We start from the raw sequence: 16,954 nt of genomic DNA, 5'->3' as shown, positions 1-16,954 counted from the left end.
TAGTAGTCCTTACCTAGCTACTGTCAGGACACGCCTCATACTCTGCTTCTGACTGGCTAGTAGTCCTTACCTAGCTACTGTCAGGGCACGCCCTCATACTCTGCTTCTGACTGGCTAGTAGTCCTTACCTAGCTACTGTCAGGGCACGCCCTCATACTCTGCTTCTGACTGGCTAGTAGTCCTTACCTAGCTACTGTCAGGGCACGCCCTCATACTCTGCTTCTGACTGGCTAGTAGTCCTTACCTAGCTACTGTCAGGGCCCCTCATACTCTGCTTCTGACTGGCCAGTAGTCCTTACCTAGGTACTGTCAGGGCACGCCCTCATACTCTGCTTCTGACTGGCTAGTAGTCCTTACCTAGGTACTGTCAGGACACGCCCTCATACTCTGCTTCTGACTGGCTAGTAGTCCTTACCTAGGTACTGTCAGGGCACGCCCTCATACTCTGCTTCTGACTGGCTAGTAGTCCTTACCTAGGTACTGTCATCAGGGCACGCCCTCATACTCTGCTTCTGACTGGCTAGTAGTCCTTACCTAGGTACTGTCAGGACACGCCTCATACTCTGCTTCTGACTGGCTAGTAGTCCTTACCTAGGTACTGTCAGGCAGCTCCCATACTCTGCTTCTGACTGGCTAGTAGTATTTACCTAGCTACTGTCGGGCACGCCTCATACTCTGCTTTTCTGACTGGCTAGTAGTCCTTACCTAGGTACTGTCAGGCACGCCTCATACTCTGCTTCTGACTGGCTAGTAGTCCTTACCTAGGTACTGTCAGGCACGCCTCATACTCTGCTTCTGACTGGCTAGTAGTCCTTACCTAGGTACTGTCAGGACACGCCCTCATACTCTGCTTCTGACTGGCTAGTAGTCCTTACCTAGGTACTGTCAGGACACGCCCTCATACTCTGCTTCTGACTGGCTAGTAGTCCTTACCTAGGTACTGTCAGGGCACGCCCTCATACTCTGCTTCTGACTGGCTAGTAGTCCTTACCTAGGTACTGTCAGGACACGCCCTCATACTCTGCTTCTGACTGGCTAGTAGTCCTTACCTAGGTACTGTCAGGGCACGCCCCCATACTCTGCTTCTGACTGGCTAGTAGTCCTTACCTTATCTCTCTATCCAGATGAATCCACTGAGCGTGTTGTGTTTAGGCTATAGTAACATCACTTTATGTAGCCTATATATCATGTGCAGAAAAGTCAGTGTGACTGATCAGTCGTCTCCCTGAGTTGGTCAAAAAAGTGCCTCAGAACACACCGAAGAGACGCCGACTTGTGCGTACGTTCTGCGCGTGCGCGAGACGCAATACGTCTCCATAACAGCAGGCGGCGCTAATCTGTATTGTCGCCCAAAAAATTAAAACCGGAAATGAGGGAGCATCTCTCTAGACCTGGTAAACACAGAGCACGCTGTCGTCAGTCCTTGTTTTCATCAGAGAGTGGTGATAGTAGTCAAGAAGGATCCTTGTTGTCATTACTCGCTAAACGGAAGAAAATACCACAACTAGTAATAACAAGATACTGGCGTTGGCAGCTCTGGTTTTCTCGTGCACTGATTCGCTAGTCAAGAGCTAGCTCTCCACCAATCAGATGGGTCATGGAGTCTGACTGCCCACTGGCAGATTCAACATGTAAGAAAGGCGAAGCTCTGCTACTTCTGCTACTTGGGCGGAGTGATTTGCTTTGCAGCAAGCCTTTCTGAGAATATGGTTCCCGGTTTGTTTACGGTTAGAAGATGGCTGTGTGTCATGTGACCTTGTTATTTGTACACGCTGTGACTCTACAAATCACAACATGTAAATAGGAACATGTTGGCGTTATTTTGTCACTTATTGGGAGCAGTAGGCTAGATGGAACCAGTTACCTCCAGGTTCTGTGCTAAGCTAGGCTAGATGGAGCCAGTTACCTCCAGGATCTGTGCTAAGCTAGGCTAGATGGAGCCAGTTACCTGCAGGTTATGTGCTAAGCTAGGCTAGATGGAGCCAGTTACCTGCAGGTTATGTGCTAAGCTAGGCTAGATGGAGCCAGTTACCTCCAGGATCTGTGCTAAGCTAGGCTAGATGGAGCCAGTTACCTCCAGGATCTGTGCTAAGCTAGGCTAGATGGAGCCAGTTACCTCCAGGATCTGTGCTAAGCTAGGCTAGATGGAGCCAGTTACCTCCAGGATCTGTGCTAAGCTAGGCTAGATGGAGCCAGTTACCTCCAGGATCTGTGCTAAGCTAGGCTAGATGGAGCCAGTTACCTCCAGGATCTGTGCTAAGCTAGGCTAGATGGAGCCAGTTACCTCCAGGATCTGTGCTAAGCTAGGCTAGATGGAGCCAGTTACCTCCAGGATCTGTGCTAAGCTAGGCTAGATGGAGCCAGTTACCTCCAGGATCTGTGCTAAGCTAGGCTAGATGGAGCCAGTTACCTCCAGGATCTGTGCTAAGCTAGGCTAGATGGAGCCAGTTACCTCCAGGTTCTGTGCTAAGCTAGGCTAGATGGAGCCAGTTACCTCCATGATCTGTGCTAAGCTAGGCTAGATGGAGCCAGTTACCTCAAGGATCTGTGCTAAGCTAGGCTAGATGGAGCCAGTTACCTGCAGGTTCTGTGCTAAGCTAGGCTAGATGGAGCCAGTTACCTCCAGGATCTGTGCTAAGCTAGGCTAGATGGAGCCAGTTACCTCCAGGATCTGTGCTAAGCTAGGCTAGATGGAGCCAGTTACCTCCAGGATCTGTGCTAAGCTAGGCTAGATGGAGCCAGTTACCTCCAGGATCTGTGCTAAGCTAGGCTAGATGGAGCCAGTTACCTCCAGGATCTGTGCTAAGCTAGGCTAGATGGAGCCAGTTACCTCCAGGATCTGTGCTAAGCTAGGCTAGATGGAGCCAGTTACCTCCAGGATCTGTGCTAAGCTAGGCTAGATGGAGCCAGTTACCTCCAGGATCTGTGCTAAGCTAGGCTAGATGGAGCCAGTTACCTCCAGGATCTGTGCTAAGCTAGGCTAGATGGAGCCAGTTACCTCCAGGATCTATGCTAAGCTAGGCTAGATGGAGCCAGTTACCTCCAGGATCTGTGCTAAGCTAGGCTAGATGGAGCCAGTTACCTGCAGGTTCTGTGCTAAGCTAGGCTAGATGGAGCCACTTACCTCCAGGATCTGCGCTAAGCTAGGCTAGATGGAGCCAGTTACCTCCAGGATCTATGCTAAGCTAGGCTAGATGGAGCCAGTTACCTCCAGGATCTGTGCTAAGCTAGGCTAGATGGAGCCAGTTACCTCCAGGATCTGTGCTAAGCTAGGGCTAGATGGAGCCAGTTACCTCCAGGATCTGTGCTAAGCTAGGCTAGATGGAGCCAGTTACCTCCAGGATCTGTGCTAAGCTAGGCTAGATGGAGCCAGTTACCTCCAGGATCTGTGCTAAGCTAGGCTAGATGGAGCCAGTTACCTCCAGGATCTGTGCTAAGCTAGGCTAGATGGAGCCAGTTACCTCCAGGTTCTGGGCTAAGCTACCAGTGGAACCGTCAGACAGCGTTACAACACGCACGGACACGAAGAAGACTTCTGTTTAATCAGACTTCTTTTTGGAGCCAGTGGAGTCACCCTCTGCTGGAAATTAGAAAGAATGCCGGTTTAAGGCACTGTTATACCTATACAGGTCATTATAATAAGCCTTGAATTTAGTAATTTTGATGTAATATATGTAGGCAATGTCATTTGGAAAAATGGAACACTTTCACTGTCTACAAAAGAGCAAGAAACATTTCATCAGCTGTTATAAATATTGGTGCTGCTATACATTTTGTATTCTCTTTAGCATCAACCTACTAAGGTGTCATCCTGTCCTGACCGATAGCACCATCTTCTGTTCATCTATGATATTCTTCATCATCATCAGCCTTTGTACTGTATCCTCCAAGAAGTACATCATACAGTATCATCATCATTTACCACTTAACCTTTAAACACTCTTCGTTGCTACCCCCCTTAATTTACTGTTCACGGTCAAATTTGACTGGACAGTTTTAACTGCTCTTATTTTAACATAAATACCAATAAAAATGACAAAAAGTATTTTTAATAGAACATTTATTGTAAAAAGAACCTTATTAGAACATTAACATCTACAACATCTGTGTGTGTGTGTGTGTGTGTGTGTGTGTTTCTGTGTGTGTGTGTGCATGCATGCGTGTGTGCGAACATTGGTGGTTCACATGCACAAGTGGCAACATGAACTGACAACATGGTGTGTGTGTGTGTGTGTGTGTGTGTGTGGAATGGGCACACAAGCACAGTAAAGTTGTAGGAGTGTGTGTATGGAGAGATCTTATACTCTTTCCCATTCATTTCCTAAGTAGTGTAGTAGTGGGAAAGTAGTCACAATGAATGTTACGTGTTCAAATGCCCTTTGTGAAGGCTATCATAAGGTCTTGAGGCAATCTGATGAAAAATGCCATATTTATGGTGCAGGGAATGTGTAACTCGGTCATGTTTGACCAGAACAGTGTTAGAAGGTTAAGTAGTCAGAGAGAAAAAGGCATTGGCCAGGTGAGTGTGTGCCAGATTTTTTAATAGTTTCCTCATTAATTAATTAATTAATCAATTATTCAATCAATGTTATGCCTGATGGCAGTCACAGAACATTCAATTTCTCATTTCATAACAGTGTAGACAAATCACACAAAATATCACATCTTATACAAAATCTTATACTTATCTTTTATAAAACATTTAGACATCTGCAGTTTTTTTTCCCGTTATTTTATTTTAAATACAGCGTTCTATTTTTTTTAAACGGCATAAAACTCACTGAGAAAGATGAGAACATCTGTTAAAATACATATATATTATTTCTTTTTTTATTACAGTATTTAAAATAGCTTGATTTACTACAACTAGATGCACAGTAATACTTTCTGCCACTGAGGGAAGGAATGGGGCGGTTGGAAGTGTAACATCCACAGCAATACATCCTTCTGAAGTCCCAGCAGGTTTGCCCTAAATCTCTCTCCTCATTGCCTTCACCTTTGCTTGCACTTACTGCAGCTGAATGGTCACAACATGATTCTTCTCTCAGCTTCATTCACTTTTAGAGGTAGGAACATCTTTAAACTTTCTCTTTTCATTCATACGCAAACATAATCTCCCCTGCCCCCGACTTGCCAACCCGTTCTCACTCCAAACCCGTAAAATACGGACGTTTGGACAGTGGCTGTTAGCGTCTGAAGCGACGAAAAAAGCACCGTTCGGCGTGTTTGGTTAACGTACCGGGGAGAGCAGCAGCTACACGGGGTTTAGAGAGTAGTATGTAAGGGGGAAATTCCGCGTAGGGAGGTTGGTCGGGAGGGGGAGGATGGGTCAAACACAGGACGTTCACCCAGGAGACCGGGGATCAGGTCCCGCGTGTGTCTTTAACTGACCCGTTCTTCCCGTGAGTCACGGAAACGTAAGCCCACCCATAACCTTTTCCTTAACATCACTGCGTCAAAAGGGACGGCAATAGTCCCGACCAAGCGTGTTTAGTTATGACGGTAAAGGAGACTTTTAGCATCAAGGCACCTGACCAAGCGTCCATATTAAACGAGATGGGAGTGAGAATGTGTTGGACTTGCACACATACGACTCTTCAAACCAGTTTGGCGATGGAGTGCTTTAGGGGTTCAATGCTTGGCGTACGGGGAACTCAAACACATTCTGCTTTTGAGGGTCTATTTAGCAGAGGCACCGTTGCTCCATACGGCGATTGGTTTAAAGAAATGCCAATAAACCAGAGCACGTTTGCATGCAATGCTGTGTGGACTCGCCAGATCCTCCTCCGCAGCGCTGTGGAGGGAGGTCTGGCAATGCGAGACTAGGGTTAGGGTTAAGGTTAGGGTTAGGTTTAAATAGGGGGGAACAGATCCCAATCGACAATTTCTGTAACTCTCCAAAGCCAACAACCTGAGAAGCATGTGTGATTCACGGAGCAATTGATCAGATGTGGAGACGTGAGAGAGTGCGTAACATTTTAAATGATCTTTTCATTCTTCACACAACTACTTTGGGATTCTTCGTGTCTACAAACAGTGAAACACCATCAGTGATGCCAGTAACGCGTTACTCTAATCTGACCACTTTTTTCAGTAACGAGTAATCTAACGCGTTACTATTTCCAAACCAGTAATCAGTTACTTATCCAAGTCACTGTGCGTTACTATTTTTGTCATTTTCCTTAGTAAAAATATAGATTTTTGCTTTCTTCTTGCGTCTCGGGGAGTGAAGTAACGTATGCGACAAGTCACGTTTTCCACATGAGGACAGGTCACTTGTACCACGCAGCGACACAAACGTAAACAACAATGGAGGAGAGAGAGATGCGCGTTTTCTAGCTGGAAATACAGTCACTATGTTGAGTTTGTGTCAGCTAAAGACGGCAACATTAAGGTTGGTTGTTCACTCTGTGCTGGTGGCGACAACGTGCTATCTAGCTACAAAAACACGACGTCAGATGTTAAACATTTGGAGTCGCAGCACTGCAGTCAAACTTACAGAGCAAGTCCCAGCAGGTGGTGCGAAGCAGAGAGCAGGAGGCCCCCCACCACCCAAACAACCAAAGCTGGACCTCGGTGCTGAACCAGTAAGTGGGGGGAGAGTTGAAGAAGTAGATGGGGCAGTATGTTGTAGAGGAAATGCTGCCCTTAACACGGTTGACTCGCTCTCTTTCGTGCCGTAATAAACAAGATCTGTACTACTGGCCATGCCGAGCCGCCTCACAGTAAACCAGCTGTCATTTTTATGTTGAGGCTGTGGGGGTGTTGTCGGCAGTTGTTCAATGTAACTAATAAAGTAATCTAACTTCGTTACTTTTAAAATCAAGTAATCTGTAAAGTAACTAAGTTACTTTTTCAAAGTAACTGTGGCAACACTGAACACCATACAGGTCTTAGAGGAATGACTGCTCTCTGTTATCCTGTCTCAACACCTCTCTATGACAGAAGGCTTGTCGCCCCTCTTTAACTGTGGTTGTTCGGAACTTCAGACTAGTTTATTTCAACCATGCCCAGGCCTAACTCCCCACAAGTCAGTCAGAACTGGGAAGTATTTTAGACGAAAGGCAAAATGTCATTGAAGCTACTTCTGGATCTCATATTACCTGGATGACTGAAATATTCACAGACATATACTGCAAATGGAGAGGGAGTAAGAGCAGATTAAGGAGAGAGCATCTTGGCCACAAGCCCCGATCACTTCTGTGTCTGCAGATCATTTCATCCTATACAGTATGCATAACCTCTGGGCTCAGTCACAAGTGAACTGTAAAGGACATTACATAAGGGAGATATTAAAGTATCTCTTCCGCAGATATGTATACATTAAGTTATACTGCGTGTACTGTTTGATACTGCCTTCTGTGGTCCTACAACCAAAAGCTGCTCCTTGGCAATAGGCGCAGTAGAGCTGTGCAAAATATAAGGGGTAGTAGTAAGTTCTGCTGAGAGTAATTTGCTACTAGAAAGTACTTGTAGGACATACTTTCCCAGTGTTCTACAATATGGGGCCTTATTTTGGAACCATGAAAGGTTACACATAAAGGAAAGGGAGCAGAGGACACTTCTGGTTTGTGCAAATACTGTAGGAGACTAAGAAATACACACACTCATGGTGACTTATTTACACACAAAAAGCAAATGGCTCCTAACACACTGGCTACACTAGATCAAATATAGATTCTTCACAAGCAAAAATATCATGCACAGTTTACTAAGGCAACTTCAAAAACTGGAGTGAAAGTCAGCTCCTAACACTGTATAAAACAAAACCGCTGTAGCAAGGCAAGTCTGTCAGCATGAAGAGAGTTTTACTGTATTTTCATGATGGAGTCAGATTTTATAGAGAGGCAAAGTCACTCCCCTTCCGGTGGACCACCACATATTTCGGTATGTAGTAGTATGGGGAGAGACAAATAATATGTTGATCCCGTTACATATGATGGTCGTCAGTTTAAAAGAAGAAATTCTCAGGTTGTCATAAAAAAATACGTAATTACAAAGACTACACACTTCAAAGTCGCATAAGTGACGTCTCTCTGAAGCTACGATGCTTCTGTTTCGAGGAGGATCTTGCTCATTCTTTCGCTTCTTGGCTGATAAAAAAATGCTATCTAAAACACATCAGGTAAGATAACGTTACATGTGTTGTGGTACAAAGCTAAGCTAGCTAGCTAGCCTGCTAATGAGCAAGCCGGGCAGCAAGCAGACGTATATTGTGCGAGATGAGATATGTAGTTTATGCGGTTTTTTTACACAAAACTAAGTGGTACTACGACAAACTGAGACTTTCTTGACATGCTAAATTATTTTTTTAATTGACGAACATCATGGTCTCTATCTTGCACCCGCCGCAGCGCAGCACAACACAAGTGTCTTTGCTAGTTTAAGACCGACGCAGGTGTTAATTTCCTGTCCAGCGCCCACGTCGTTTAAACAGCAAATGTACCTGCACCCATCTGTGGCCCGTGGGCGTGCTGGTCTTACAGGGAGGTGTGTTCAGGTGCATTCTGGGCATGCTGGTCTTACAGGGAGGTGTGTTCAGGTGCATTCTGGGCGTGCTGGTCTTACAGGGAGGTGTGTTCAGGTGCATTCTGGGCATACTGGTCTTACAGGGAGGTGTGTTCAGGTGCATTCTGGGCGTGCTGGTCTTACAGGGAGGTGTGTTCAGGTGCATTCTGGGCGTGCTGGTCTTACAGGGAGGTGTGTTCAGGTGCATTCTGGGCGTGCTGGTCTTACAGGGAGGTGTGTTCAGGTGCATTCTGGGCATGCTGGTCTTACAGGGAGGTGTGTTCAGGTGCATTCTGGGCATGCTGGTCTTACAGGGAGGTGTGTTCAGGTGCATTCTGGGCGTGCTGGTCTTACAGGGAGGTGTGTTCAGGTGCATTCTGGGCGTATTGCTATCTTGAGGCAGTGGGAAGTGATTGCACCATTGACCAACAAAAACCTGGTCTAAAGTCAGTAACGCAGCATTTCATTGTTATTTTAACAGAGCATTAGTAAAATGCTCCTAGGCTCGTGCACAGCACGTGCACACTATGCTTGTTACACACACAGGGACGCACAGAAGCACACACACATGCAGAAGATTACAAATAATAATATTACGGTGCAAATCCTCCATCATAACAGCAATGCTCCAAGGTCCAAACGCGCCTGGCTTTTAAAGGGAATGGGAGATGATCTCTGATTGGTTTATTCCATGTTACGCCCAAAACACACCTCTGATTAATGAAGACACTAAGAACAACCCTTTTCAACCACGCGCCCGGCGCACGGGCCCTTTTTTCCGCATGCAAACTAGCAAAAGTGGATTTGGACACGCCCTAAACACACCTGCACCAGGCGCTTCACGTCGTGCTCTTAGATCGTTAAAACAGGGCCCCATGTGTTAAATAAGGTCCCATGGGGTCCACCGGAAGGGGACGGACTTTGCCTTTTTACGGTAGGTTATATCTTTGTTTCATGTGAGTAGAATGTGTGTGTACAGTGGGTTGCTACTGTGTCCAGACTACTTGTGTATGTACAACTTCAAGACTGGCGGGTGACATAACACACCCATAGCTGCCATATTTGTGACTGTTTTGACAGGGAATTAATAATTTCATCACTGATAAATCCTTTAAATTGTTTCAATTACACCAGCTTCTTACAGTAGCTAGCTGTCATATCCTGGTAGCTAAACATCATTAGCTTCATATATTTTGCATTAGCCAACTTATTTATGAGGTTGACCTTTTATTATTCAACCGTTTCAGAGGCTTGCAGCCTCATGATTACATTTTGCTGCGTATTTAGCAAAGGGGTCAGCCAGCCTCCACAACGCGTAGCTCCTATGGCGCCATTTTGATGCTAACAAGCCATCACCTCCCGTTAGCATCCCATTGACTCCCATTCATTCTGACGTCACTTTGACAGAGAATACCTTTACATCTGAAGCGTTTAAAGACTCTATTTGTCCGTTGTTTATTTCTAAAGAAACACGACAATGTATAAAAGGCTCCATTACCTTGTAGCTCACGTTATGGCTCCGTAGCAGACGTTTTTATAACAATAGGCTAACGATTGGGTCATAACCACGAGACTTACTGTCTCATAGTAGAGGAGTTACCGTATAGTACAGGAGAAGCTCTCAGGCAGTTTGGACTTCCATTAGCTGTTTAAGTGTAATGACTAATGTTAACTATCATTTTAGTGATCAATAATGAGCCTGTGTCTATGTTATCTCCTTACATATACCTACGCTCTCCGTCTCTGCTAGATTGGGAATGATTGAGATTTCTCTTGGCACAGCTACCAGAAGACTTCCAACTTTCAGACAGGTTGCTCACGTCACATCTACGTCTTCAAGCTCAGTTGGAGGCTGCTCAGTAACGCTCAGCCATCACCGGGAAAGAGCTTCTAATGTCCTTCACTGGTCTCCGTGGAAATGTACAGCGTCGCTTTGTCCATTCATTTTACGGTCTATGGTATTTAGCCTATTAGCTCATTTAAAGCTAACAAAGACTTAACGTTGCTGTCAGGTGAAAACCTTGTATGTCCATAAGTGTAGCTTTTCAGGAAATGAAAAAAAAAGGCTGATTAGAAAACATTATATGGAGCCATTTACCTTCAACAAAGTAAGATAAAAATGCCTCGTCACTGTTTAAATATTTGTAAAACCCACAGACGTAAAGGGTGACCAATTGCCTTGATTTATGAAAATATATTAAAATGATAAAATATGGAGATACAAGCTTTATGCCCAACAGCGACAATAAATAGTTTAAATGCTCAAACTCTCCCGCAAGGCTTTAGCCACCATTACCATTTTTCCTTCTATGAATTTAGAGATTTTAGCAACCTGGGGGGACTTTGCATTTAATAAGCTGGTATTTTTGGATTTAATATGTTTCAATGTGACTACTTGTATTTTAAAACAATAAATAAAATCTTCAACATTTTTTCCCTCCTGGCAATAAGCTCCCGAGAAGGCTTTAAATCACTATTTAGACTTTCATGCTAGGAAAATACAATGTACATAAATAGCAAATTCACAGTTAACTGAAGAAAATAACACATCAATACAATAATGAAAAGAACCTTCTCTTTGGTTTCTGGTTATAATTAATAACAATAACCGAATTGAAGGGTCATTAGGGGTGTGTTTGGGGAATTTAAGACCTCAGTATTTTTTTAAATGTTGGAGGTGCCACTGGATGCTACAAAAATCAGAGAGTATCATTAAGCTACAGTTTGAGCAAGCCTCACCTTAAGTCCGACAAACATTTAGCAAATTTTGGAAACACCTCATTAGACTTCACTTACACTGAACTGACCTCCACTTACACCACAACCCTTAACATCTGTACACCTGCGATTGTATGATGGCTCCAGATGTGATAGCTACCTTAAACGGCTAGAGCCCTGGGTGTGCTCTGAATGGAAATTATGCAAGCTTGCGTATATGTGTACACTATAACAGAGCAGCAAAGCAGCTTTATTTAGGGCCTAATGGTTGACATTCTGGGCTGAAATGCATGCATGTATATGTGTGTGTGTGTGTGTGTGAGCAGGATACTTATAAATCTCTGGTGTGTGTGCTGGCTGCATGTTCAGTGTCGCTGATTGTGTGTGGAGGGAGCGTGTATCTCAGCCCAGTCATTTCAAGAGCAGTACGAGTTTATTTCCAGAAACCCTGTGTCTCCATGGTCAGCTGCCTCGGAAATAAGTGGGTGCACAGGAGTCTGTGTGCACATGCAGGTGTGTGCACACAGGTGAGAATGCTTGTGAATGTGCTGATCTGTGTTGGCCTTTGTGCTGAGGTCTCTTCTCTGGGTCTCTGTTCCTCCTCTGTGACCGCTAGAAGATGCTTTGTCTTCGGTTTTTTCCTCGACCTGAAGAGAGGCAAATGGAGAGTGAACACTTGTTTCCAAAATGATGATTATTCAGTGTTAAAGGAGAATTCCGGTGGATTTCAACACGTAGCTCTGTTGTTTGTTGTCACGTAGTGCTGTCAGTAGCGAGAAAAACGAAAACAATCAGTGCTGCCTACACCGTGTTATCCTCCTGCTAGCGTTAGCACCCAGGAGGCTGAAACAGGGCAGGTTTTAAAACGTGCTTTTAGCTTCTTAACATGTTCAAGATGTAACTACCAGTGCCTCCCCATGTGCAGTGATTCCTTCTGAGTGAACACAGTGAATCTGGCTGCAGTAGATGTGAAAGAAATGCATAAAAGTTGTGTTAATCCAGCTCTGTTTAGTTCTGGTGTTGAGACGGCAAGACGAGGGCTTAGGGACCGTCTACAAACTACAACACTGAAAAGAGATACAACAGTATTTTCAAAAATAGGCATATGCTTATTTTTTAAAAGGCAAGTGCTGTAGTACAACTAGCAGGAGACGAGTTATAATTGAGGTAAGTTTGGAGACACTACCTTATTTAATCATTCAGTTAATAAATACTGTTGTATATCTTTTCGGTGTTGTAGTTTGTAGACGGTCCCTAAGCCCTCGTCTTGCTGCCGTCTCAACACTGGAATAAGTTTACTTAACCTGCCAGTACCTGCAATGAATTAGTAGACAACTCCTTGTTTATTTTCATTTTCTTTCAGCTCCTCTGATACTTTGCTCTGTGGTATTTTTTATTTGTGCCACAGTAAACAAAGTCAACATGCTATAGCTTCTTGCAGAGCTTTGCTAATTAGCAAAGTACATCTGCAGACATTTCAGATGTTGTGGTCAGGAACAAAACAGAGCTCAGACAATTCAGACTTACAGCATTATTATCCCATATTTATCATTAAACACTCAAAACGTTCATTGTGACAGTCTAAACCACACGTGTCAAACTCAAGGCCCACGTATTAATTTAGGTTCACAATAAATGTTGGCCCGCCTAGCTGTGCACCAAAACAAAAAGACCGGAAACGGCAATTACACGACACTTGGAGCAGAATTTGGTAGATTTGCAGAGAGTTTTTGAAACTAAACCTGGGAAACAGGTCGCTGTGAGTCGACTTTTGAAATGCAATCTTTGGTTTGCTTGATTTGCTAAATTCTAAGATGTCTAAGGACCTATTTGCTGCCTTTTGTTAGGGCTTTATGTGGACCAAACTGTAAGTGAGAAGACTGTATGAGACATGCAGTAATACAGTCAAAGAGATATAAAATAAACTCCACATGTCTGGCCCTTGATGCGATTCTCCCTTTCCAGCGTGTTCCTGTTCCTGGTCTAAACTATCGACTATGAGAATATAAAGAATGTGAATACATGCATACACCCAGGATGTGCAGCTTGCGTAGGGCTGCAACTAACGATTATTTTCACGGTCGGTTCATTTGCAGATTATTTTCTCGATCAATCGATTGATAAAAATGTCAGAAAATAGTTTAGACGTCCATCCTAGTTTCTCAAAGTCCAAGGTGACGTCATACTTTTTTTTTTCTTGTTTTGTCAGTCCAAAACTCAAAGCTTTTCAGTTTAATATAACATAAAACAGATAAAGAGCAGGACATGTTGATATTTGAGAGGCTGAAAACAGCATTTTTGCATTAAAAATTATTTTAACAGTTAATCAATTATCAAAATAGTTGCCGATTGTCTTTCGATCGACTAATCGACCAATTGTTGCAGCTCTTATCTTGTGTATTGCGTTCTCATTAACAGGTCTCATGCTGTACCCACATTATGTACAAAACTGTCATAGCTGCTATACTATGTGAAGGAATGAGTGGCTTTCAATAACTTAACGTAGAAAAGTAAAAGTCATACCATGTTGTGATATTGTGTCTCAGGAACCTTACCTAAAGGCTGAAACACGGAGCTGCGGTGGCCTGGGTCCTTCTGGAGCTGGAGCTCTCTGAGGGAAAACACTGAAGCAGCTGAAACAAAGAGAGGACAGAAAATGATACAGAAAAAAAAGACAGGACTATCTACTAACACTGTATACAGTGCAGGGCTCCAGACTGCGACCAAATGGTCGCATTTTGCGACCAAGATTTGAGAGACCAGTAAATATGGCCCCTTTTTTACACGTTAAACGTCGAAATGTCAGTACCTGAGAGCGCATAAGCTCAAGCTTATCTGTCCTCTCTGAAAACTGACAGAGAGCGGAGCTCTGACACAAACACACTCGCACACACAGCTGCGGACGGTGCAAACTACGTCGGCTCTGCAGTTCTGTTGAGGTCACAGTGAGTCACGGAGATGCCGATGAAGTGGTTTCAAGTGTGGTTACGGTTTTTCAAACCTACACGCAGACGGCGTTTGCTGCGATAGGATATTAATGGCGAAGCGAAAGCGGTCGCGGTGCTGTTGACGTTACACTTCCTCTGAGACGAGCAGGCACAACAGTGGTGTCTGTGCCCTGGGGACTGACTGACAGGCTGAGGTTGTAAGGCAAGGCAGCTTTATCTCTACAGCAGCTTTCAGCAACCAGGCAACTATTTCGGCATTATTTCAAATACGCCGCACTTTCGCCGCATAAATTGCCGATTTCTGTGCAAAATATGCGAAGAAAGATGAAAAATGTTGTGTTTACTTCATACAAGAGCAGCCATGGGAACGCTATGAAGTGACGTTGTGAAGTGACGTTGTGAAGCGACGTGATGAAGAGACGTGATGAAGCGACGTGATGAAGCGACGTGATGAAGCGACGTGATGAAGCGAGGTGATGAAGCGACGCTATGAAGCGACGTGATGAAGCGACGCTATGAAGCGACGTGATGAAGCGACGTGATGAAGTGACGTGAACATCATCTAAAAGCTGCAAACCCTGCGATGATGCCACAGTTTTTGCAAGTTCCCGCAATTACATTGCATAAATATCCCGCATATTCCATCGTATTTTTTAAGAAAACGTGATGCATAATCAAGGATTTTAGCCCAAAACAATCACAAAAAAACTCTGCATTTTTCTGGAAGGACTGTAATGTCCAAAACCAAATTCTGGTTACACTGTAATTAGACTGTCATGGCGTCTCGTTCAGAATACGATCTCATATCGTCCTAAAATAGAAACGTGTTTCTGAAAACATTGGAAGAGAGAAACAGGCCGTGCAGCTGCTGAATCTTCATTTCAGATCAACAAAGGTCAGTTTAACAGATGTGTTATTATTTTGAGAGACTCTCGTCACGCTCATCCCGCTCCCCGTTTCCTGGTTAGCTCTCCACCAATCAGATGGGTCATTGAGTCTGACTGCCGGCAGTGCCCGCCCCCCGATTATACATGTCAGGTCGGCCAAAATGAAGGCCGACGCCCCTCGGACGGACGACGGCAGGGACACACCGACCAGACTCGAGTCACCGACCTCCCAGACTGTCAGACGGCTGATTATCAGCTCGGTGTGTAGTAGGCTTAATGTGTACATCACATCTTCTCCATGCAGACTCTCTCTTTGAATGTTCTTTTGTGACATTAAATACGGTGAAATGTCTCTATTGCCTTGGCCTTCAGTAAATAGTCAGTTTTCGGCTCCGAGTGTGTGTGAGACAGTGGTGGCACACGTTCTGTGTTGGCTGCTTCTAGCAAATTGATGAACAGTAAGAACCCCTGATTCAACTATGGCCTCTAGCTGAGCTAAAAGCCACAGCTGAGATGGTAAAGTAGCACATTTACAGTTGAAGTAAAGTCCGCTGTTCACAGCCAGAGTTGTTAAAAAGCTTTGGACCTCAAGTGGCTTTAAAGGTGTGTTCACAGTGTGTTTGTGTGTGTGTTCTTGTTTAACTATATTTGTGGGGTCCAAAAACCGGGAGTCCAGTATACTTGTGGGGTCCCGATAGCTTTGTGGGGCCAAAATGCTGAACCCCCCAAGGTTAAAGGTCTGTTTGAGGGTTAAGACTTGGTTTTAGGATTAGGGTTAGAATGAGGTTCTGGTTAGGGTGAGGGTAAGGGTTAAGGTTAGGCATTTAGTGGTGATGGTTAAGGTTAGGGTAAGGGGCTAGGGAATGCATTATGTCAATGACGGGTCCCCACAAAGATAGTGCCACAAACGTTTGTGCATCTCTGTGTGTGTGTGTGTGTGTGTGTGTGTGTGTGTGTGTGTGTGTGTGTGTCTTACTGTCTGCCAAATTGTGTATGTTATTCCCCAGACTCAGGAAGTAGGGATGTTGTAGAGCGGCTTCCGCAGAGATTCTGCTCCTGGTGTCATACTGCAATCACAAAACAAAAGCAGCTGATGAGACCGTCTCTGCAATCACAGTTCAGGCGTGCCTGGTGTCCAGCTGAGTTAGGTCATTGTGCTTTGGTCTCATACCAGCAGCAGAGCAGACAGAAGGTCAATCCCCTCTGTGTCCAACCTGATGGAGACAAAGAAACAAAGCCCAGTTTGTTTTAGGACTGTTTAGGGAACACTTACTCCCAGATACTGATAATGAAAGCAAATACAGATGGGGTGAATTTGCTGTCCCCCCCGCCCCCAAATTATCCCCAAAGTGGTCTGGATTTAGTATATCGCCCAAGCAGCGATTCCAGGATTCAAGCCAACACATGCACATATGTCCCAGCCTTCAGTGTTACCTGGGCACATGGTTGATGAGAGTTTGAGGTCTGTATTGAGGAAAGAGGTAGGACCTAAACTCCTCATTACTACTGATCCCAGACCAAGTCTCTTCTGTTGGAGTGCCTGGAAGACAAAGAAACAAATACATGTTGTCTGCATTTATATCTTGATTTTAGCCTGGCCTGTGGGATATTATCATAATGTGCTGCGATCTTACCCAAAAGCCTAAAAATTAAGTGTAGCTCCTCCTTCACTGTGGCACCAGGAAACATAGGATGGCCTGTTGCCATCTCATTCAGGATACAGCCCACGCCCCTGGAAGAGGAGGGAGGAGATGAAGATACAGGCGCTGAATCTCACTGCTCTTGTTTGATTTCTCCTCGCTCGAATCGCAAGTTGTTCTGGCCCTCCTTTGTGAAGGCCGTCTCAAAGCTCTTATTCCTGCCCAGAGGAGCAAGTACCGAGGATGGAGGAGG

At 44.7% G+C, this 16,954-nt stretch overlaps 1 protein-coding gene across 1 annotated transcript in view; it reads right to left on the bottom strand.

Annotated features, from left to right (window-relative positions):
• Window positions 1-8,676: 8,676 nt before the first annotated feature.
• cdk18 (cyclin dependent kinase 18) overlaps window positions 8,677-16,954 on the bottom strand; it is a 53,382-nt gene continuing 45,104 nt past the window's right edge. Inside the window, exons 11-16 of the mRNA XM_078247645.1 lie at window positions 16,696-16,793; window positions 16,496-16,601; window positions 16,233-16,275; window positions 16,038-16,128; window positions 13,782-13,859; window positions 8,677-11,873 (exon numbers count right to left, since the gene is read on the bottom strand). Coding sequence (XP_078103771.1) covers window positions 11,839-11,873; window positions 13,782-13,859; window positions 16,038-16,128; window positions 16,233-16,275; window positions 16,496-16,601; window positions 16,696-16,793 — 451 coding nt within the window. The 3' untranslated portion in view covers window positions 8,677-11,838. The remainder of the gene's footprint in view (window positions 11,874-13,781; window positions 13,860-16,037; window positions 16,129-16,232; window positions 16,276-16,495; window positions 16,602-16,695; window positions 16,794-16,954) is intronic.

This window comes from Sander vitreus, chromosome 4, assembly GCF_031162955.1.
Source record: "Sander vitreus isolate 19-12246 chromosome 4, sanVit1, whole genome shotgun sequence".
NCBI classification, from domain to species: domain Eukaryota; kingdom Metazoa; phylum Chordata; class Actinopteri; order Perciformes; family Percidae; genus Sander; species Sander vitreus.
Note: the sequence above shows the minus strand (reverse complement) of the source record. Positions and strands in the feature narration are given on the sequence as shown.